The sequence below is a fragment of the Melospiza melodia genome, chromosome 5 (genome assembly GCF_035770615.1).
Source record: "Melospiza melodia melodia isolate bMelMel2 chromosome 5, bMelMel2.pri, whole genome shotgun sequence".
Lineage (NCBI taxonomy): Eukaryota > Metazoa > Chordata > Aves > Passeriformes > Passerellidae > Melospiza > Melospiza melodia.
The window spans coordinates 75,785,318-75,808,235 of NC_086198.1; the positions used below are offsets into that span (position 1 = coordinate 75,785,318).

Consider the following 22,918-nt stretch of genomic DNA (forward strand, 5'->3'; position numbering starts at 1 on the left):
AGGCTACAAAATTCAATTTTAAAGTATGCCATACTGAGAATCTGATTTTGTATTTTAACAAATGAGGTCAGATTGTAGAACATTTACATATTATAGAACTCTAGTGAGGACTTAACAACTAAAAATGTTATTTGGAATTTTGTTTTTACCAAGACTGCTGATAAAAATAAATGCAAAAATAGGACAGCCCCAGGCTAGCTGATTTACTTATATTTTCACTTTAACTCATCTTCCTTTTTCTCATATCAGTGCATCCTCTCTCTGCATTGAAAACATCAGAATATGTTTTATGAAGCCAAAAGCCTCCCCTTACTTTGAAGAAAGATTAGAACCTTATGCTAATTTCAGCATCATCACAAAACTAGTGTGGGGTTGGGGGTTTTATTCCCTCAAAAATGTATTGCAACTCAGCAGAAATTATTCCAGAGGCATTGTGGATTCTTAAGCAACATTTTTAGGATCTATGAGGAACACCCAGGACAGGAAAGATTTAAAAGAAAAAGACAGTCCAATCCATTTATGGTCAAGTTTAAATTTTCTCATTCAGGGCTTATTTAAAAGAACCATGTTAATGTTTTAGGATTTGACCTGTTGCATTTTCCTCATTTTCAAATCTGGCAACTAACAAATATTTACATAATCAAATCTCCCAGGGAATTTTTTTGAAGCTTTGAACTTCATCCTATAAACACATGTGAACAGAGATCAACCTAGATATTTTCTTCCTTCTTCTTTTCAGCTACTGAATAAACTGGTTTGATTCTTATTTGTGAATCTAGGCTAACACTTGCAGGAATGGAAAAAGCAAGATAAATTTCTAGCAAAAAAAGTATCCAACAGGAGACAGACGCTCCCTTCCATTATTCTTCTCATTTTACAAGGAATTGTTAAGAATTTTTTTTCAGTTTCCCCTGTCATCTAGGTCTGTGTGGCAGACTTGCTCAAGTCTTTCTCAGAACTGGGTACCCCATCAAGAGAGTTACTTCTGTTCTACTTTCCTCAATCTGTAAGAGGAAGAAGGTACTCAAAATGTGACAAAATGAAAATGATTTGCAGGATATTTTGAATTCTGACATTTGATTAGACTCAAAAGTTTAACATAGCTCAGTAGTTGAAGACAACTACTATTTGAAATATTTTTCTAGCTTTATAGTTATTACTTCATGCCCATTCTTCAAACATAAGGACAGTTTACAGCACATGTGCTACAAGAAAGAGCCATGAAAAAAAATAATGAGGGAAGATGGAATATAAAATATAAACTGAGCCCAGACAGTTTACATTTTCAAATCATCTGACCTATCCTTCCATGACCAGTGAGGAGACACACACAGCCCTGCACTGCCTTTACCAAGTGATCACTTCTCACTGCCAGCCTCCTCGAGGGGTAGGACACACACTCTTCAGGTCTGGGCTATTAAATTTCCTGAAAAGGAGTCAGAACAGAAGAAAACACCACATTCTGTGATAAAACCCTGCTGCTTGTTGAATTAAAACTAGCTTTATTATGAAGAACTTTGACCCACTCACCCAAGCAACATTCTCATCTCCTCCTCTGAAAACAGATACCTTGCTTAAAAGAGCATCCAAAGGCTACAGCAGCTGATTGGCAGGAGGAACCCTGCAGGAGCACCAGGAGGTTGTTGCATGTAAATGTAACAGGAGACTTCCTGCTCCTGTATATTTGCCCTACAAAACCTCCCTGTTCGTTCTCTTCGATTTTCAAAGTAATTTCATATATTTTCTGCTATACAAATGGCATTACCTGCAAGACATAAAAGCTGAAGGGGATACTTAAAAATGCTTGCTTGCTCCACAGATTTCTCCATATTCAGAAATGCCTCCTGTCTCTCTAACAGATTACTTTAAATGTGGCAAAAGCTCTCAAAATTAGAAATGCATTCAAGCACTCTGTTCAAATATTGCTCCTCAAAGATGTCTATTTAGTCTGTGCAAAAAATAACAGAGGATCTAACTAGGTCTAGCTATTATTCATCTTCTCATGCTGTGGGCCATTCCATCCCAGCCTCCTATCCTTAAAAATGCAAAAGTGTTAAGCTAGAATTATTACCATTTCCCTGTGCCAGGAAATTCAGTGTCTGGGTTTTTTTTTTTTTTTTTTTTTTTTTTTTTTTTTTTTTAATACACCTTCAAAGATGCTTTACATACATTTAATTCAAAAATCTTCATACATGCAAAGCTCAGAATCTACACTGGGCAGGGATGAAGGTCAGACACAAAACCAAAAATTTTTTAAAAATTTGAAATAATCACTATATGTGCAAATAAGGTCCTCACCTTTGTGCTCTATAAGGCTGGGATAAGTAATTTGTCCAGATTTCAGTGTCAGAGAAGGTGTGGAAAAGCAAATCACAAATAAATAAAGGACAGGACTAGAGGGTTACTGTGGCACAGACTCACCACCTTCTGTCAGCCCCAGTCCAGAGAACTGGATCTGCTGGATCTGCTCAGCCCAGAGGATGAAGCAGCAGCATTGGGATCATTCTCTGACATGGTTTCCCCATAGATTTCTTTCACCCCTGGAAATTCTCTTAATTCAGACATTAATTTAGTTTGTAAATGCAATATGTATTTTAACAAGCTCACTTTTTCTGAGCTCCTGTATTTCTTCCCCTGCAGAATTATTTTGAGTGGACTTTTAGAATAAAGCAGGACCAAGAAAGAGCATGCCACTTTATGGCAGGTTTTCATTAATCAGTTTCTCATTAGAATGATGTCTGTCTATTACAGTGTTCAGCCCTATAAGGTATGACGTGACATATCTATGGTGGACCCTGTTCAACACAGAGTCCTTCTCTGGCTCAATAAAAATATCAGAGTGTACTTGGTCATCCTACATCTGAAGAACTGACAGCACAAATCTTTTAAAAAAGTGAGAATTGTAAACTGTTTTCAATCTAAGCAATTATAACCACCACAGTATGGCCCAGATTCCTCTTTCTCATTGCTCTGAATTAATTCCTTAAAAGCTGACTCCTAAGCTTGGAATAAAAGCATCATGCTGCATAGATGTGCAATAAAAATATTTTTAAAGGCACAAAAAACCATCGAATTTTCCATCAGGAAAGTTAAGCTGTCAGACAGCTGACTTTGTTTTCAGTACCTGTTATATACTTAATTTTATTCTTTCTTCTTGTCTGGCTGCCTTGAGTCCCTGTCTACTTAAGAAAAATTTAATAGGTGATATTTTAGCTGAATTCCAATCTACAGCATTGTTTTATGTTTACTCCTTAATCCATCTCCTCAGTACATTTCCCATCAAGCATTGTGTAGGTTAGGTATTGCAAGCAAAGAGGATGTCAGAGAGCAGAGTGTCTGCTGCAATGACAGTGAATCTGCTCCTCTGGAATAAGGGGGAAAATGGAAATGGAGAGAGACAATTTACAAGTCAAAAAGCAAAACTGAAAGTGCACTGCTTCCCTGGGAGCATTTTTATTACTTGCCCATTCAACTACTGGCTTTTGCAAAGCCAGAGCCCCTGGCACAGGGGTGCAGGGAGATCAGATCTCCCTCAAGGAAAGTTTAATTTGAGTGTTGAAACACTCAGGGCTGGGTCAGGCTCATGGGAATGCCCAGGCAAGCAGCTCCCCTGTGGGAATTGGAAATGGATGAAAGTTTCTGAAATATGGTGCATAGAGCTTGCATGAAATGCCTTCCCCAGGGACTGCAGTGTCCCTAAGCACTTCTGCAAGCTATTCCAGCTCCCAGCCTCCCTTCTCTAAACAGGAGTCTTGGGATTCAGTCTGCTCAGCTCATTTGGAAGTGGTTGGCAGCTAAGGACAGAAATAGTGGCATTTCCCCAAGAACAAAAATAGTGACATTTCCCCTCCACACTGAACAGCCTCATGGTTTAAACATCATTCATAAAAGAAGATTGCTGTGAAGACTTCTACTCAACTGAGAAAATACAAATATTTTGAAGGAAATCATTTGCCCATATGAGTAAGAGCTGGAGGTTCCTTATCTAAGGTGTTGCAATGGAATAGAAAGGAGAACAGGATTAAAAGAAAAGGCCTAAATTTCAATGAGAAACAGCACAACTGCTAGGAAATACATTGTAAATTGTAAGAATAGCGGAGGATTTTGGGTGATTCAAGGTGGATTAAGGATTCTCACTGCAGAACTAAACATCTGTCAGACATACACAGAAGAACATCCAAACCTAAGGGCAGAGACTCTAGACAACTGCTTCAGTCCTATTTTTCCTACAGTGCTTTGGTTAATAGTACCAGAAAGATAATGAAGATAATGGCAAGCTCTTCAGCTCACCATTCTGTGAAGGAATGAATGTGCAGTCTGTTGTTTCATTTCCCAACACTGAATGTGGATCTTATTCACAATCCCTTAACTCAAAGCATATAAGCAGTTCCCGAGAAAAAGCCCTACATAAATATCTCTGAAATTGCAACCACCAGATCAAGCTGCAGGATTCCTTAAGCAGTGATGAGAATCTGCCCAGGTCCCATGAGAACTGCTCACACCAAATGTACCAAACTGAGGTGTCTCCAGAATCCAGCAGTCTCAGGAAATCTGAATCATACTTTTGAACCTCTATCCTGTCATGGTATTTTGAGGTCCATCATAACTATAAATGCAGTCTATTATACTTAAGAGCACACATTCACACATCATAGAATCCCTTACCTTTATCTGTAGTACAAAGCTATGATAACAATGGGAACATTTTCCTCCTACAAACTCAAGTAATCTAATTCAGTCTCTCTTTCTAATCAATATTTACAAAGTTATTTATAACAAAGGCAACCAAATTATTTAAACCTGAATTAAATGATTCAGCCCAACTTGTTTTTTTCTATCTAATAATGCAACTTAGAATTGTTGCCATATTTAGAACACTTTGCCATTAGAATGAAACACAATTCCCTAAAGTTGCTGAGTCTGTTGCTCAGCATATCTAACGAAAAGGAGAAAGAGAATACCCACATTCCCTACAATAAACCAACAAATACACAAACAATTGATTTGTGACTGTTTAATTTCATGTCTTGCTACAGGACCAAGACATTCAAGAGCAAAAATATTGCATAGAAGATGTAGGTACCTGTATCTCCGGAAGGAATGGGTTTGCATTCTACAGTGTATTTAAATGACAATATGATAGAAAAGAGATTTACTTGTGAGTAAGGAAACTACTACAGTAGGAAATATTATATCTGGGTATTGGTCATTGTCATCCATGCTAGCAGAGGTATCTTGCCATGTATATGCATAATACAGGTTTTGAAAGTAGCTTCCTCAAATTAGTGTGCCTCTATTTTATTCTCAACAATGGATAATAATCTCTCTATTATTATTTCTGGATAATAATAGAGAACCACAGACAAGTTCTAATGCAGTTCCTTTAGTGCAACAGAACAGTGTGAATGACTGCTCAGCACCCTGGGACCTTCAGTTAATGCCTTAGATTAAATATTCAAATGCTACAGAATTATTTTGAAAGCTTTGCAATGCTGAGTTTAATTATACTTAAAATTTCACCTATATAAAAGAGAAAACTTTAATACAAAACAATAATAATTATCATCATCATCAAATATCTAAGGATAATAAAAATGCAATGAGACACAGAAAACTGCAGCTCCTTTTGTATTCTGAAAAATAGTTTTAGCTTTGAAAATAAAATTTTACTGGTATATTAGAACATTTGAGAGGTCAAACCCCATAAACAAAATTTCACTCACTGGCTTTAGATGTTGCATTTGTCTCAAACATTTATATTTTTCCTGCAAGAGTTATTTTCATAAACTATATTTTTCCAGTGTACCAGACAATAAAATGCACCTGCTCAAACTTCTTTTTCTGTTGATATAAAAATCTGTCCTGTATTTCTGCACTTCCAATTTGCTTCATGGTAGGTTTTATCAAAACAGCTAACTCCCTCCTATGCACGAATAGTCTGAGATAAGGATTTTTGTCAGATGTTGTTTGCATCCAAAATTAACTTGATGCTGAAATTAATACAGAAATAACATTCTGCCCACCACATGCAGCAGAAGTTTCCCTGTATTTACACACACTTGAATCATAAGTGTTCTGGTTTCCTTGCTTTGAGTTGAGGACTAGAAACTTGAGTACCAGAGGGAAAGATAAAATTAATGATCCAATTTGGGATTCTACTTACACCTCTAAAAATCAAGAGTAATTCCACTGACTTGAGTGGAATAACTAGCAACAACATCTGCTAAATGCTTCTGGATTTTCTCCTGCTAAGACAGACAAAGGAAGGAGTTACTTTTAACCTTCTCCAGAGACACCTCCTGATCCTGAGTATCTCACTGGATTTGTTCACAAAAATCCCATCAGTCACACTGCTTTATGTATTGGCCAAGGTTTTTTAAAGTAGTAAAGAAACCCAAGCATGAAGAACTGCTCCATGTCTATTGGAGGTGGGAATCCTACGAAATTTAATGGATCTGATGAATTATCAGGTAAACTATTTAAGGAATGGACAGACATTTAAGACAGTAACCAAATTCTTTGCACAGATCTCTCCAAGGTCTAAGACAGAGAGTAATCACACAAAACTAAATGCTTATGAACTAAATGCTTATGAAATGCTTGTGTTTTTTTGAAGTAAAATGATAATTCAGAAGTGCCAGATCAGTTTGGCTGCATTAGAGAGGGAACTCAGGTGACCAACACATTCTACTGATAGAGAGTTTTGCACTGCAAGGATGGCCAGTGCCTCTGCATAATCTTTCCAGGCCAGACACTCAGTGTCCTCTCATTAGTGATTTTGTTGGTCAATCAAGAGTTTTACTGACATGAGAGAAGCATCTCCCATTTGCTTCTGGTAAAGATTCATTCCTGTGATTTTGTGTTATTTAGGAAACTGGCTACACACACTGAACATATAAATAATGTTTGCCTTTGGTGTTAATATAGCCTAAAAATAAAAAATTCTTGTTGTTCTTTGAACATGTAAGTAGAAAAGGCACTAAACAGCTTTTTTAAGACTAACAACTTTGAACCTCTTCAGATTAACAAAAGAAAGGGGGAAAACAAATATATAAATCTTTTCAACCAAGGTTATTACAGATTACAATGTATTTCATAGCTGCCAAGTCATGGATTGCAGAAGAAAAACCAGCCACAAACAGCACACCTCTCAATACAGTATTTAGTTCTGCTTCCATAAATCTTCTGTTTCTTTTGTCACAATTTGAGACTAAAACATCATTGTTAAATAAAGTAAATAAGTAAATGACTCCTACCTGATATAGCTGATAAGACGCCAGACTGTAATACTGCTGTTCCCTAAAGAAAACAGAAAATTTTAGAATGAAATATCTTTACAAGTAGAAACCTGACAAAATATAGAAGGTATATAAAAGTAGAATGGAGGGGAGGAAATCAAAAATGTGGCCAAGATTTCATTTGTGAAAGAGAAAAACATCTCACAGCATTCCAGAAAATATTAGATTTTACTTAACAAAGATGCAAAAATGCCAACAGAAGTTTGATGTGTGAAATTACAACAGATATGGGACACAGTTAAAGTATCATTCAAATTATAGGAAAGACAACAAATAACTAGAAGAATCACCTTTGATTAGATAAAGAAATGAGCCTGACGTAAGAAAAAAAGAAAAAGCAATGTTTTGTTATTAAGTGATTTTTTTCAGTCTCTAAGAATGTTTTCATTTCCCTTTTCAGTACATCATATTCTATTATTTCTGCAACTCTGAGGCCTCCTGCTGCAATCCTCTGTAAGGCAGAGGCTTCAGTAACAGTGGCAACAGCAAAAGCAACTCAGCAGAAAGAACAATAGAGAGATGTAAAAGATGCCTTTTATAATTCTACAAAACACAGCAAAACATGGTTTTTCCTGTAGGAGAACCTTTTAAAATTATTATGGCATCATATACAAATGTAAGTGCATGGTTTTCAAATACAGAGCATAATGCAGATCTCAACCCACCCTGTGATTACATCAGAGGAGAAAAGGGGCAAGTGACCTCACTCAAATCATATGCTTTTGTCACACCTGCTATGACACCCAGACAAAAACTAACATGATTACCTAAGGCCTGCATGCCTCCTAGTATTACTCATAAATATAAGTTAAATAGCCTCATATAAACATGTAATCTTTTGTCTGTGACCCAGGAGCTGAGTGCTGGGGTCTGTGATGCCTGGCCCCAGCCACCCCAGCAGCACAGCACCCTCAGTAAGCAGATATGCACAATCTGTGTGTCACACACCAGGAGTGCATGGCCAGGGCTATTTTGGCTCTGGTACTGATCTGCCTGCTGTCAGATGACATTCATTTTTTATGTTCTGCTTCCAAATATCTTGGGTAGAGTTCAATGAGTGATGTTAGGAGAACCCAGTGGTTTGATATGCTGGGTCATTATTCATAGATTAGCTTGATTTCCCTAAAGAGCTAAATAGAACTTAAGCCTGGCATTTCTTTCTGTATAACAAATAACCACCATGGCACATAATCCTTTTCATGATCAAAATGGGATTTTCTTTTCCCTTTTCTGTGTATATTTGGAATATCTTTGCCTTCCTCTCACCTTTTTTTTTTAAGCTTCATTTTATTATATTCAAACTTTCACTCATTTTAAATTTCATTAAATATGTGATTGATCACACTGGTTCTCATAAAAAAAAAAAAAAATCAGCAGTTAAAAATACAGTCCCACAGGAAGAAGAGCAGGCCTTCCCATATCTATACAACTTTTCAGTGATTACATACCTAATCCTGCTTTTGGTGCTGCTTATGGGAGTTTTAGTCTTTGGGTCCAAGTCCAGCCCAAAAATTCCAGATCATCTAATATAACCTCTACAGCATGGAGCAAAGATACTGCACTGCACAGTTCCCTGGCTATAGAAGAAGTTTTTCCAGATTCATAGTGACAAAAAGCACCAGAACAGCTTTGCAAGCTCACCTTGCTTGGTGGCATAAAAAGGAGCCAGAAACTTGCCAGTTGGATGAATAAAAAACAAACAAACAAACAAACAAAACAAAACACAAAAAAAAAAAATTGTCTTAAAACTAATTCTTCCCATATTGGCTATGATAGATAGCTGATCAATATTAACCAAGCATTTTCACAGAGCCAAAATATTTTTGTTTCCTATTTTTCCTCCTAAAAAGGAGTAACCTACACTTCCAAGAAAAAGCTCTGTAGGTTTGAATGCTGAGCAGGGCTCCATGATCACTGGCAAGAGGAATGAAATGCCAGTCACCTGATAACTGTGCCAACATTTCAGACACTCCTCATCAGCCACAGCTTATGTAATTCCCTCTGTGTATCTTTAGAAATAAAGCTTTTCTTTCAGCTCATCTAAGTTTGGCAGCTTTTTATAGCTCCATTATTCTGCGCCTACTGAGAGTCAGAGTTCTCAGCACAGGGAAGATGAACCTCTTGGAGCAGGTCCAGAGCATGGACAGAAAATGATGGGAGGGCTGGAGCACCTCTCCTTTCAGGAAAGGCTGAGAGTGTTGGGCTTGTCCCTGGAAAAAGGAAGGCTCCAGGGAGACCATGGAGCAGCCCTTCAGTACTTTTAGTATAAGAAAGATTGGGACAGACTTTTTAGCAGATTGTGTTGTGATAGGAAAAAGGGTGATGTTTTTAAAATAAAATAAGATAGATTTAGCCTGGGTGGTGAAACACTTGCACAGGTAACCCAGAGAAGTCATGGATGTCCCATCACTGGAAACATTCAAGATTAGGCTGCATAGGGTTCTGAGGAACCTGACCTAATGGAAAGTGTTCCTACTCAAAGCAGAGAAGTTAAAGTAGGTGACCTTGAAAGGTCCCTTGCAGCACAAAATAGTTGTGCTTTTTAGGTCTCTCTTGCTTTAGTCTAAGCACATATCTGAAGTTTTGCCCCAGTCTGAGTCCTCAAACATGAAGAAGAAAAGCTCAACATAAATGAGAGGCTCCCAGATTTGTCTTGTTATGAAACAGGACTTTGTACTTGACAGTAATAGAAGCAAGTATTTACTTTGGGAGATTTTTATTCTGCACATTCCAAAAATGCACTCATAAACAAAGGCTTGATTGCAACATTGGCCAAATGCTTCATTTTTTCAGAGAAGATGATCTAGCTTGTTTTTTCTCCTCTCCCTCCCTTTATGTTAAAGCTATTATGTAGTAACAAGGCTACACAAAATATCCAGTTTTTCAACAGGAAACCATGAAAATCATGATTCAAAATTCCCTGAGTTCCTGAAAACCAGGAACTGTGAGCAGACTTCCCCAACAATGAACAAACACTCTCCTGCATGCTGTGGGTAGCTGGTGGCAAATCATCACAGGCCTCTGACTGCTTCACATAGTTTGTGTGCAGAGGGAGGCAGCAGATTACAGTCACATAATATAGTTTATTACAATCAACTTGAACCATTAGAAACTTCTCAAAGGAGCAAAGGGCTCAATGAGAGATCCTGAATGAAGATTTTGAAATCAGCGTCACAAAGAGAACTTTAAAGTGCTTTTAGAGAATGGAAGAGAAAAAGTATGTGTAAAGTTCTGCAAAGCTCACATATTTCAGCAAAAAGGAGCCAGTCTCTAATGAAAGTGACAGTTCTAGTACTTTTCTTGTAAGGATTAAAGACTGTGATTTATTCTATTATTCGAAATCATAATAAAATATAAAGCTTGAATGCTTAGGCTGCCACAAGAAAAACAAAGTTCCCAGGAAAGGTCAATAAATACAGTCACATGGAGCAACCTTTAAAGGTCATCTGCCTTGCTGGGCTCTTTCACCCAGCAGTTGATCAGGTTCAGAACAAAAGATACAAAATTTTTAACTCTATGATCCTTTCTAACAACTCCAATGAAACAAACTCCTGCCCATAGCATGTTTCATTGGTGCAGGGCTCCAATTTCAGCCACAAACTCCTGATTACTCAGCTTCATCTGTGACAAGCCCACAGCCAACTACAGAAGGACTGCTGAAGTCAGTTTAGAAACATCTCCACTTGCTCAGCCAAGCCCAAACATCAGCTATTTTATGAGGCATGAAGCTGGGAATTTCAGTGCCTCTAGCAAGCCGTGGGCTGTGCCAAATTAAAATATACCCCTGCATAAAATACACCCCTGTTAAAATATACCCCTCTATATTTTACATATAAATATATATATATATATATATATATATATATATATATATATACGAGCTCTGCTCATCTACAAGGTACAGGTCTTGTTTAAAAAACAAGAGGTGAGAAACAATCAAAAGTATTGTTTAATTCTAGTCCAGATTTGTGTCACTTTCTTCTAATGTTTTTTACAGAGGCCTCTGCAGTTGAGATTTTTTTTTAAGCTTCTGTTGAGAGGCATCTCCTGCTCCCTGCTCTGGGCTTCCCAGCTGCCTGCAGCCAGGAGTCTCCTGTCACACAACCAGACCACAACCATTAACATCAGAACGTGATCATTACCTCCCAAAATGACACAACTTGCCTAGAGCATACTCGGAAGCTGTCCACTCATGGGAGAGAAAGAGAGGCTGGGCTGAGTTCCCTACCACAAAAGCCAGTAGCTGGATCCCTCTGCCAGGCAGCAGAAATTCACAAGGTCGAGTCTCAGTTGCAACACTGAAGGGTCAAATTTCAAGCTCTGCTACTGATAATATATGAGCCCACAGGGAAACTGACACAGCAGCAAGGCACATGATTTGCTCTTGTCTTTGCCTTTTCAAAACCAGACCTAGAATTACTACAAGGACAGTCACACTAGGAGTGTGCTGAACAACTGCACTGTAATGCAATTACATGGTCACATACCAGTTTGTCCATGGGACATCTGTTTCCTTCACTGCATGAGAGAGACACATGTGTGGCTGCAAGATGGCATGAGCCACAGTAAATCTGTCAATTCCTCAACACTGAGGAGCTTAACTTTCCAACCTAAACCACATCCTTTTAACATCACACACATATCTCATTATGCACAGAAGTATTCTAGAGGAAGCAGCTATGCAATGCCGTCCAAGGCATATAAAATACCTGGTGTAAACACATCAGTGATGTTGGTGTCTGTCTCCAGGCATTGCTACAAGCCAAGCTTGCATACTTGCTAGACAAAAATATAAGTCAGGAGAATATACAGCTGGCCCAAAGCAGCAACACTCAACCCGGGTCAATAGCAAAGTCTGAAGGCACAAAACACCAAACCCTCCTAAACTGTCCTAACAGCAATATCAGCTATCTTGTGATTACAGAGACATGCCCAAAACTACAAGTTATAACACATAAATAAAATAAGGACACTCTGCCGCCTCTGTCAAACTGAGGGTTTGGGGTTGTCTTACCATTTCTAACTGATTTCATAAGGTTTGAGTTTCTCATGGTTTCATTTGATATAATGACTCCAGATCAAACAAAATTATTCAATACTTCCATGAATTTGAGGGTCTCTCCTCTTTAACCATGGGTAAAATTCAGAAGCACTGGTTTCTATACAGGTAGAAGCATTTCATTATTTCATAGAGATTTTGTAGGAATAAATATAGTGACAATCTGCAGAGAGAGAGGCTGCAGTAGCAAACCCTCTAGGGAGAGCTGTATAAGAAACTCAGATGGAAAGATGGACACTAATGATTATGAATATTGCTGAAGGGATGAGCTCATCTAAGATTCTGAAGAGATCTCACAGGACAAAGACACTGAAGTACAGTCAGAGAACACTTCACCCCTGGTTCATGATACAGGAGGACTTTTCACAGCAGGAGCCAGGACTAGGCTGAAGAATTCCACCAGAGGAAATGGCTACACCAGACACAGCAAATTGCCTCTGAAACCAGTTTTAATCCAATGTATTTGATAAACACAGGCAGAATGTTGGAGGAGTTAGAAGACTGGAACTAAAAATAATTATTCATGAAAAATAAAAACACCATATGTAAATTTCACAGGATATATTCCTCAAACTTAACAGCATCTCCTGATTTCAGAGCACAGAACCCTAAACAAACACACCTGTGAATTGATGCTGAGTACATAATGCAATGCATTAACCTCAGCCTTCACTGCCTCATCTTTCACCAGGTATCTCATAATAATCATCCTACCATTCAGGGCATGAATGACTCCTTAGGCAATTGCCATTAAAATAAACCACACTCAGCTCAGAAGTGATAAATGCTTTCTCTCCAGCTGTGAGATCTAAGAACAAAGGCAAATAGCCCAATATAATCTGAAGTTCAATATTTCAGATATTCTTAGGGCCAAGATAAAGACAACCAATTCTTCCAGGTAATTAGAATCATCTACATTGTTCTCCCCAACTCCTCAAGTGAGCTGTCCTGATTTACAGTAGCAGATGATGTTCTGCAGTTTTATGAAAAAGAACAATTTTTAATTTAAGCATTAAGACACATAGCAGATTTTCCAATTCAAAACAGTGTTGTCAGCTTTTTAGAGACGTTTTCATAGAAACATTACATTCCCTTTTCCAGAGCATTGCTCAGCTCAGCTCTCCTGAGGCAGAGACAGAAACTCCTGCTGCAATGCCAATGCACAAGAGACCAAATACACTTTTCCAGACTGTTCCATGTCCAGCAGGGCATCCACAGCACTGCTTTAGCCAGTCCCATTTCCACAGGGGAGCACAAGTGCCCTTCCTCAGCCAGCACCTGAATCACAGCAAACACTGTAACTTTAGCCATGCAAAGAGAGAAGCTGCATTTCTGTTTTAGAAGTTGCAAGTTCTTTATGACGAGATGCTTGTGAACAATAAAAATCAACATTAATAGGTTATACATTTGTATTCTTATAGAAAGACAGTAAAATGACAGGCATTTTTGCCTGCAGCTGTATTTCACCATGAAAGAATATTTCAAATTTAATTCAGTGGTAACTGGAAGGAAAAAAAAAAAACTTTCCTATTTATGTTTTAAAAATACTTTTTTTAAGAGAGACTGGTACTTCTAAAGTCTTGTCAAGTGGAATGGAAACAAAGTAATGTACACAAAGTCAGAGGCTTCAATTCCATGTATTCTGGTTTCATATATCCCAAATTCCAACAGGGGGTAGCATTACACTTCTGCAAGAACATTTGTTATTGAGAATACACTCAGTTTCCCCACATTCGATAGTCTGAGCTTCCTAGTACAACAGATCTGTTAATTTCCACTCATTCTGCACCCAAGGAAACCACACAAGGCAGAGACTCCAGCAAAACTCCCCCACTACTGAAACTGAGGTTCAGATGGGCCCAAGCAGGTATGAAAACCATATTTGACTCTGTGCAAACAATCAGTGCGTGCCTCTCAGCTCGTTCTTCTTACTCTGCACATAACACAAGCAGGAGAGGCAAGGTGCTCACAGATGGAATGCAGCCCCTCACATGATCCACTCCCTCTGCATTTTCAAGTTCACAAGACTGACTGTGCCCCCACTGAGCACCTCAGTTCTGCAGAAACACCTGTGAACGCCTGGCCAGTGGGAAGTACTGCTGTACATTTTCTCAGAACAGCACAGCCCAGTAGAAACCACAGAGCTCTGAGTCAGAGCGTTCACCCATTTCAAGGTAGTCAAAGTCAGTACAAAAGTACTATGGAGCAGGAAGCCTGGAGAGGCTGAAAATAAACAAGAAGGACCATCACTAACATATGGACCTATGGACACACGTGCTCACAAAGGGATTCAGGAGGCCTTGCTCTTGTGGTTAGCAAAGCAGCAATTTATGGAAAATTTACACACAAAAGTGCATGAAGTATAGCTTTACCCAAGTTTTCTGCTTGCAACAAGATTTAAAATCCAAGCCAGCTATTAATGAAGAAAAGGGATCACTTTTTGCAAGTAAAGAGTTCAACTCTACAGCTGAAGTGACAGTAAACAGAGAAGGACTCAAATGAAAACATTTCAAAAGTTGGCAAAGTGAAATCTCAGATCTTAGAGACAAATTAAACCTGCCCCTGTGGGGTCTGTACACATAGAGAAAGTTAAGCTTTAATTATCATATTGAAACATTCACCTGAGGAAAGTCCCAAGTCCTTTTCTTCCTCTATTTCCCCAAAGACTGTTGCTCCACAGTGTGAGCTTATCTTCTGCTGGCACTAAAAATACACTTGTGCCTGTCTTGTAGCTGATGGAGCTATGCCAATTTACATTAGACTAGTTACTTGATTCCTTCCTTCCAGCCCATTCCACAGAAAGACACAGAGAAAAGAATCCTTGTTATAACCTATGCATCCTGTTCCACAAAGAGAACTAGAGTGGGCTTAATTATGGGCCTATGAAGAACAAAAATGAAAGCCTTGCAATATGATCTTCACATTCATTTTCCTCCTTTTTCAACCTCACATTTAGAGCTATAGTTAGTCAACTTCCAGAAAAAAGTATTAACAAGATAATCAGTGATCATCACAAAGAAATGGATGGAAGAAGAAGGACAAATAAGGGAGGAAAAGCTCAAAATAGTAAAATTAAGACAAGTGTTTTTCTTTATCCCCAGCCCATCACTGAAATTATGGTTTGTCAAAAGTAATGAAACTATAATTAAGCTGCACAGCTTCAAAGGATAGAGATATTTAACTATCCATGGGGGCTGCTCCCAGGCTTCTTCTATATCAGAGAGCAGTGCAATAAATTATTGGGCACAATTATATTTGTAGTTTTTTCCAAAGTCTCCTACAGTAGTTATCTCCACAGCACGTGTGTTCTGCTTGACTTTGTGTCTCCAGGAATGAGATGAATCAGCAAACTTCATCTGGAAATGTTTTCCTTGTGCTACAGGGGATTCAAGTGTACAGTTACCAGCCCTGATATAGCCCACTTAGCACTTCTCTGTCCTTCTAATAAACCAGATCTGGAAAAGGTTTATATTTCCTTAATATTTTCCAGGCTCAAATTTCTAGTACATTCAGAATTGCTTCCAATCAGCATTGAATTAGCAGAGGATTCCACAGAATCCAGACTACTGCAGAGGATGTGGCTAGGGGAGAGGGAACACTGCCAGAGTTCATGTCCCACTGATTCCCAGCTGTTGAAACAGTCATTTTAGTTGATTGACAGCTGGCTGCTGCATTTTATCCTGCAAATAACCCTTTATCCTCATGTGACAAGACTTAAGAGCACAAAGTCAACTTCAGAGTCCCTTTTCCATCTATACTTTGAACTCGAGTTGGATTGAACTTCTGCAGAGAAAGTCCCAAGGTCTGCTTTCTTTCATCTACCCTGTTTTTGGAAGAAAAATCATGGAAAGACATGGAAGATAACTCCAAGGAGGACATACAAGCAGAGCTTGCATGCAGTAAAGGCATTTTACTGCAGCCTACAAGTCCTAAATATGACTGCTATTCACTCACACATCCTGGCTTTCATTTATCATATTAGTCACATTTATTTTGACCTTAACATCCTCATCCCACCCGAGGAAGTTCAGTCTAACTTTGACCCACGTACACAAATTTTGCATTGTTTTATTGATGCATCAAATTTCCCCGGAGATGAACCAGAGGGGACAGAAAACACACAGTAGCTCCATATTACATTTTCCCCTGCACTTCTATCCTACACTCACAGGTTGACTTACTGACTGAAGTAAGATAGTTTTTCAAGGCACAAAATGTTGTTACACTAGCAGGGATGGCCATAATGCAAGGAAGCACTTCCCTCTGCAGTGTCATTTAGGAATGGAACAGAAAAGTTTGTGTGCAACTGGTAAAAAGAGCTTTATTCCCACTTAAAAATTTACTTGGTCAGGTGAAGTAACTGAGGTTTCACTGTGTTCACCTTAGTTCTTACCCAGAGTTCCTACATTTCAAAACTAAGTTTAGCCAGAACCATGGGAACTCATTTGGGTTAATTTGCTACCAAAAACATTGCTCCAGAAGTTCCCTGCAGTCATCTGCTCTCACACCTCCTACTGGGGAACAGCTGAGTTTTACCTAATCCCTGTTTGGGCAAAATGGCTTTTGATCTAATAGAGAAATTTGTGGAGAGCCTGGTTCAAGCATGGCTTAAAGAAAGAGGCCATGAAGGTATACAGCTAATGGGAAAGTAAGGGGCAGCTGTAAAGCAGCAGTTTCCAGGCTTGATTTTGTAAATAACTAGGTTCTCAGACAGTCTTCTCATAACAGTCCTTGGCTGCTCTGGGAACAGATATGAAGGTTTTGAGAACTTTTCATATCACAGTGAGAACACTAATTTTGGTTTCAATAAACAACCACGGGTATTGTAAACAAAAGGAGGGGTTAGAGTTTTCTCTGTAACCTATCGTGAGCTTGGATTTTGCAATATGCATGAAGTTAATTAACACTATTATAAAAGATGACTGATTTGATCAATAAATCGGAGTCGATGCTGAACAACAAAGATGGGTCGTCTCCCTTCGCTTTCAACAGAAACTGGGGAGGAAAGTCATCGCACCCAAAAAAATTTGCAAAATTACATTTTATGCAAGATGCTTCTCCACAAGGGTTTTAGAAAAGAATACATTGAGAAAACATAATACCAGTATAGTCTTTTCCTCCCTCTGTTGTTGCAACTTGGCTTGAAGTTCAGCCATATCCCCAAGCATTTTCTTGGTACCTTGCACCTTTCTGAATGTTAAAAAATCACTCAGCCCTCAGGCTAATCCCATTCTTAGAAAGAACTGATCTTCAACTGCCATGTCCTCAGTCTCAGATTTTCTGAATCAACTGAGTTTAAGGCTCCAACATTCATAACGTTTTTCTGTTAACTTTAGTTCTTGAAAGACACCATCCTTCAAGCTCAATTTCAGATACAAAAAAAATCTCTTGAAATAACTTATGCAGTGCCACTGCTTTGTGGTCTTTCATTAAATAGAAAACGGCTTTCAACTGTTTGTTGAAGTTATAAAAATTATTGATAGACTTCCCACAATTTAAAACAATAATTGTGGAGCAGCTGCTTCATCCTGGCAGGTTGATTTTTCCTTTAGCAACTCTCATTAATGACTTCCTTTTCTGTCCACAGTTCTCTAAAAAGGCAAACAAATTTTCTGTCTCTCTCACTACCACGTGGACAACATTGCATTTAACATAATCTTTAGCACTTGGACAGAATTTTCAAGATCCAAAGTCCTGTACAAACATCATCCCATCAGACCACAGCCCAGGGAAAGAAATACAGATATCACAGATAGAGTGAGGTAAGCTGGTCACAAGAAAACCCTGGCACAAAATCCCTGCATCAGTCCAAATCTCAAGCTGCTTTCCTCTCTTTACAAAGTGAGACAGAGCCCAAAACACCACTCTGCCATCACAAACTCCTGCCAGCAGCCTGTCTGCATAGACAAGCAGCTTCATAGCATGGTGGGCAGGTTTGTCAGATGCACTCAACACTAAGCCAGGCAGAGCAAGAACACCAGATTGCAGTATGGATTCTTTCTGTATTCCCTCAGGTCCAGAGCAGTCAATTCCACTCTTCTACTGTGGGACACGGTATGAAATCTGCCTATTTTAAATATCAAAGGTTCATCTTGTTTGTTTTAACTCACATGCAGCCCCAATCTCTAATGAAGGGAACATTTTACCCATATTGATTCAGTGGCCTTGCTTCCAGGAGTGTCAAAGGAAAGGAGATGAAGTCTGCACAAGACTTCTGCTCAACTCAGAGGAACATTTTGGTCAGAACTATACAATTGCATGAGGGGTAAATTTGACAGTCTTTTCCTCCTTATGAGCTTCTAAAGAATTCTCTCTCCTTTCTCCTCTAGACAAGTTCCCTGGCATTTCAGCAGAAGCATTCAGAACTTTGCATAACAAAACAATAAATAAAATCTCAAGGAACTTTAAAAATAGTCCATCCTAAAAACTGGTAGGCATTTTTCTATCAGAATGACTTATGCACATTTACTACCTTCTTTGCCTATGGGAAACATTCATTCAGTTCTGAACATATATTTCAGTGATTCATTTCTCAAATTGGTTTCAGTATAATGAAACCATGGAGCAGGTTCAGTGGAGTAGGTAATAAACCATTTTATATTCAGTAGATGTGTTGCCACATATTTTCATGCTAACAAATCCCAAAATTGCATTACCCATACGAAGATGTTGTTACCATATTATTACATTTCACAAACATAATAGATGGAAAAATTATGTGTTCTTTATGACTAAAGTAATGTAACTTGGAATAGGGTCGAATATGACAAACAGTAAGGATTTGCCTACACCACAACACAACCAACACCTTCAGATATAATCTGATTACAAGTAATTACAACTCACTGTAACTCTGCTGACATGTTATCAGCTAGACTCAAAGTACTTCCATGGATATCCTGAAGTAATAAGTATATTGAGAATCTTGAATTACCAAAACTAATTCCACTCCTATATCTTGTCCTGAGTTGTGGACCAGCTTGTTTAATGTTCTTGGAACACATTTCACCCTTCTAATTTGCATACTTGCAGTTTAAGTGGTTCTGTCACAAAAGGTGGTTGGAAAGGTCACACCCCTACTGAGCATCTATTTTCAGTCCTCTCATCTACTCCCAGGGAGCTGCTGTCAGCCCTCCAGCATCCCATCTAAGTGATTGCTATCCTACTGACACTCACCAGTTCCTTCTGAGCCATGCAATTACTTTGATATCACTGACTGTTAATCAAAACAAAATATTTCCTGCATAGTCTTTTTAATGCACAACCTTAAAAATAGAATGTTGGCAGACATTACAAACATTTTTCAGAAATGTAAGTCAAGGAATTGAGGTTTTTTGAAAGTAACTTTGTTTATGATCTTCCAGAAGGAGATAAACCATATGGGAATCAAACTTGGGAATCTTAATCCAGGGCTGCTACTGGAGTTATTCACTTCCCCTGAGTTCAGCTCCATGTAATCTAGCTTTCCTTACATCTATGCTTTTCCTCTCTTTCCTTTCCCTGCAGGTGAATTTTTCTTTCTCCCTTTTATAAAATGAAGATAGAAAGTGTTTGCTAACACTTTGTAGGATTCTGTTGAATTTTTCCAGAAATAAATAGATTCGTATTTGGGGGGGGGGGGGGGGGGGGCTAGATAGATTTTAAAAAGCCTTCCATTTCTCATTTTGGCCACATTCCAAGCAATCTGAAGACTCTCCTTTACAGCTGGATCAAAACCAGAAACTCCACAAACTCTACATTCCAAAGGGAATTTTTCCCAGCTTTTATTGTCATATGACTCCCCCTTCAAAGCATTTCTTTCTCTCTTCAGAAAAGCTACTGCTCCCAACAGAGGAAGAAGTAGCCATTGGTATTAGTAATAATAAAAGCTATTATCCAGCTTGATTTTATTTAGGGGAGGAAGCCAATTTTCTAGTTTGTTCATTGTGATGGGGATAGAAGGTCAATAATGGGGTTTATCAAGATCTCCAAGGCTGACAGAAAAGCAATCCAGGAATGCTTGTGCTTGTTACAGAAGAATGAATTCTGCTGAGTTACACTGTCTGCATTCCCTCACGTAAGGAAGGATGCTCTCTTCTCTTGACATTGTTATCATTTCACTCACCAGTGCTTCTGTGGCAGGCACTCCTTTTCCCATTACAGACTGTCTTCTCCCCTTAGTGCCAGAGCCCAAGATGTGCCAACTGTTATTACTCCAAATTTAGATTAAAACTCTTATTCTTTGCACAAAAGTTATGAGGATTCTTTCATGATAGTTGGAGAGTACCCTGAGTACAGTTTTCTAGATAAGAGATAAGGTAACCTCTACAGGGCTGAAAGCAAGTCAGATCTGCACTGCCCTGGTAGGGCTGGCATTTCTCATGTGTTCCTGTGACATCTAAAATCCAAATTCTTACCCCTTGATCTCCTCCATGCCCACCTTTGGAAGAGCTGGGTCACTTATGTGAGCTCTTACCAGCAACAACAATGGAAAAGGAAGCTGGGTCTCTCCTTGGTTACTTGGGAGTGAAGCCTGAAAGCTGCCAAGAAGCATTAAATACTGGACAAGTTAACTGGGGAACTGGTAAGAAAAAACATTCTTCCTTTCCTGCAAGCTGGCATTAGGCAATATCTCTACACGGTGCATAAGCACACCTGGATGGGAAATGAGATCAAGAGGATGGAGATCATCTCTACAATAGACTTAGGCTCTTGGCCAAAACTACAAAAAGAAAAACAAAACAAATGTAGCCTTAAACCTGACACTAAATCCACCTGTTTTATGCCCCTTTTTTCTGTCAGCTTCAACTGGAAAAAAAAATGATTGAAAAACTGACAGAAGTGATGACACTTCTTCTCATCTTTGATCTGCACAGCACTGGGTGCTTTTGTCCAGCTCCAGAAATTACTGCATTTCATTGTCAAGAGCAGCAATGATCATGGATTTCTTCTATTTCAGAAAGATGCTGTGGGAAAACTGGTGGGCTTTAAGATACTTTTGAATTTCTGAGAAGTCTGAAGAATAACACTACTTTATTGTAAAAATTTCAGAGCCTTTTACAGTAACAGTAATGTAAGTAAAATGCCAGATGGCCAAATCATTGTCCAGTGCAGGCACCTCATTTAGTGGTGACACATGCTGGGAGATGCACATCACTGCTGGTTCATGTATCACAGTCAGGACTCATAGAAAAACGACTGGAATTAAATCTTGAAAGAAAAGAGCACAAAAGCAAGTTTTCTAATTCATGCAAAAAGCCAGCATGACCCAGATACAGAAACCTCACAAACATATCATTCAGGTCAATAATGACCATTAATTTCCAGGTTCCTCTGAGGTGCAAACTGCTCCTGTTATAGTTCTGACAGTGTTGCTCAACTGCCCAGAGCTCTGAGATTAGAGCAGAAATACAAGCAGCAACAATGCTGTAGAAGATGACAAATGCATCCTTCTCAGCTGAGAATTTAGACAGCTTGTAGCTTTTTTAAAGGTGGGAGGAAGCATAAAATGTTACAGCACCACACGTCAATACTGTAAAAAAAAGAGATGTAAAAGATGTGCAATTACAAATAATCATGTTCCTACACTGTCAGAGAAAGCATGGAAATAAACACAGTACAAGATAAACACATAAGGTTTTCGGTCTCTTGGGGAAAGAGGTAATGACTCCCAACAGAAAAAATATAGCTAAGTTAAGGTTGTAGATAACAGTACATTGTGATTTCTTTAGTATCTGTTTTAGTACTACATTAGAAAAGTACTTGATTAAAAGCCAAAAAAAAATAAAACATTCTCAGTTACACAGATATGGCCATGTAGTCATGCAGCTGCCATTTCTCAGATTTCACTAAGAAAGTTAACACCATACAGGCCTTCTCTTTCACCCCTTTCAAAAGGAGCATCTACAATGACAGGAGAAACACCAGCTAACTCCAGGGTTAAGGGTTTGTACAGGATTTGGAGGATTAAGGCCATATTCCCAAGCCAGTGACAGGCTGCTCATGACCCTGGTGAAATTAGTACCAGGCAAGTCAGCGTAGGATGCTCTAGAGCTGAAGCCCCTTCTCTGCCTGAAGTCACATCAGCTGTGCTTCTCCCTAGGCTTAGTCCCTCTCCCTGGTCTATAGTGCACAAGGGACACAGAGATATTCACAGTTTCTCTAGAACACAGAGACTCTGCACTCACCCAAGGCTGCAGGAGATTACCCACTCTGAAAGTGGGACATGGGGCTGCAGCGTCAAGCACTGCAGTAAAGAGCCATGCACATGCCACCCTCTGGAGTTGTAATGCAAAACAAAGCAGTTTCTACAGGACAGACTGAAAGAGTTAAATATCCTACCAACCAAACCAACTCCTCACTTAACCTGAGATCCATGAGCTCCCAAGGCAGCTGCCAGTCCTCCCTGGATTGTGTAGGGAAGGGTTCTCAGCCCCTCAGTGCTGTGGATCCTGCTGCCTGACAAAACCACTTTTGTCCATCAAGACCACCACACTTCTGTATTTCCACTTACTACAGATATGCTGGGAGATTCAAAGTTTGAGGCACAGAGTCACTGTGGTAGCAGGAACTATACAAATAC

General features: G+C 38.9%; 1 protein-coding gene across 2 annotated transcripts in view; it reads right to left on the reverse strand.

Annotated features, from left to right (window-relative positions):
- The window catches only part of DOK7 (docking protein 7), a 59,993-nt gene that overhangs the window by 10,300 nt on the left and 26,775 nt on the right, over positions 1-22,918 (reverse strand). For both annotated transcript variants that reach the window (XM_063157452.1, XM_063157451.1), the window contains exon 8: positions 7,257-7,299. In XM_063157452.1, coding sequence (XP_063013522.1) covers positions 7,257-7,299 — 43 coding nt within the window. The remainder of the gene's footprint in view (positions 1-7,256; positions 7,300-22,918) is intronic.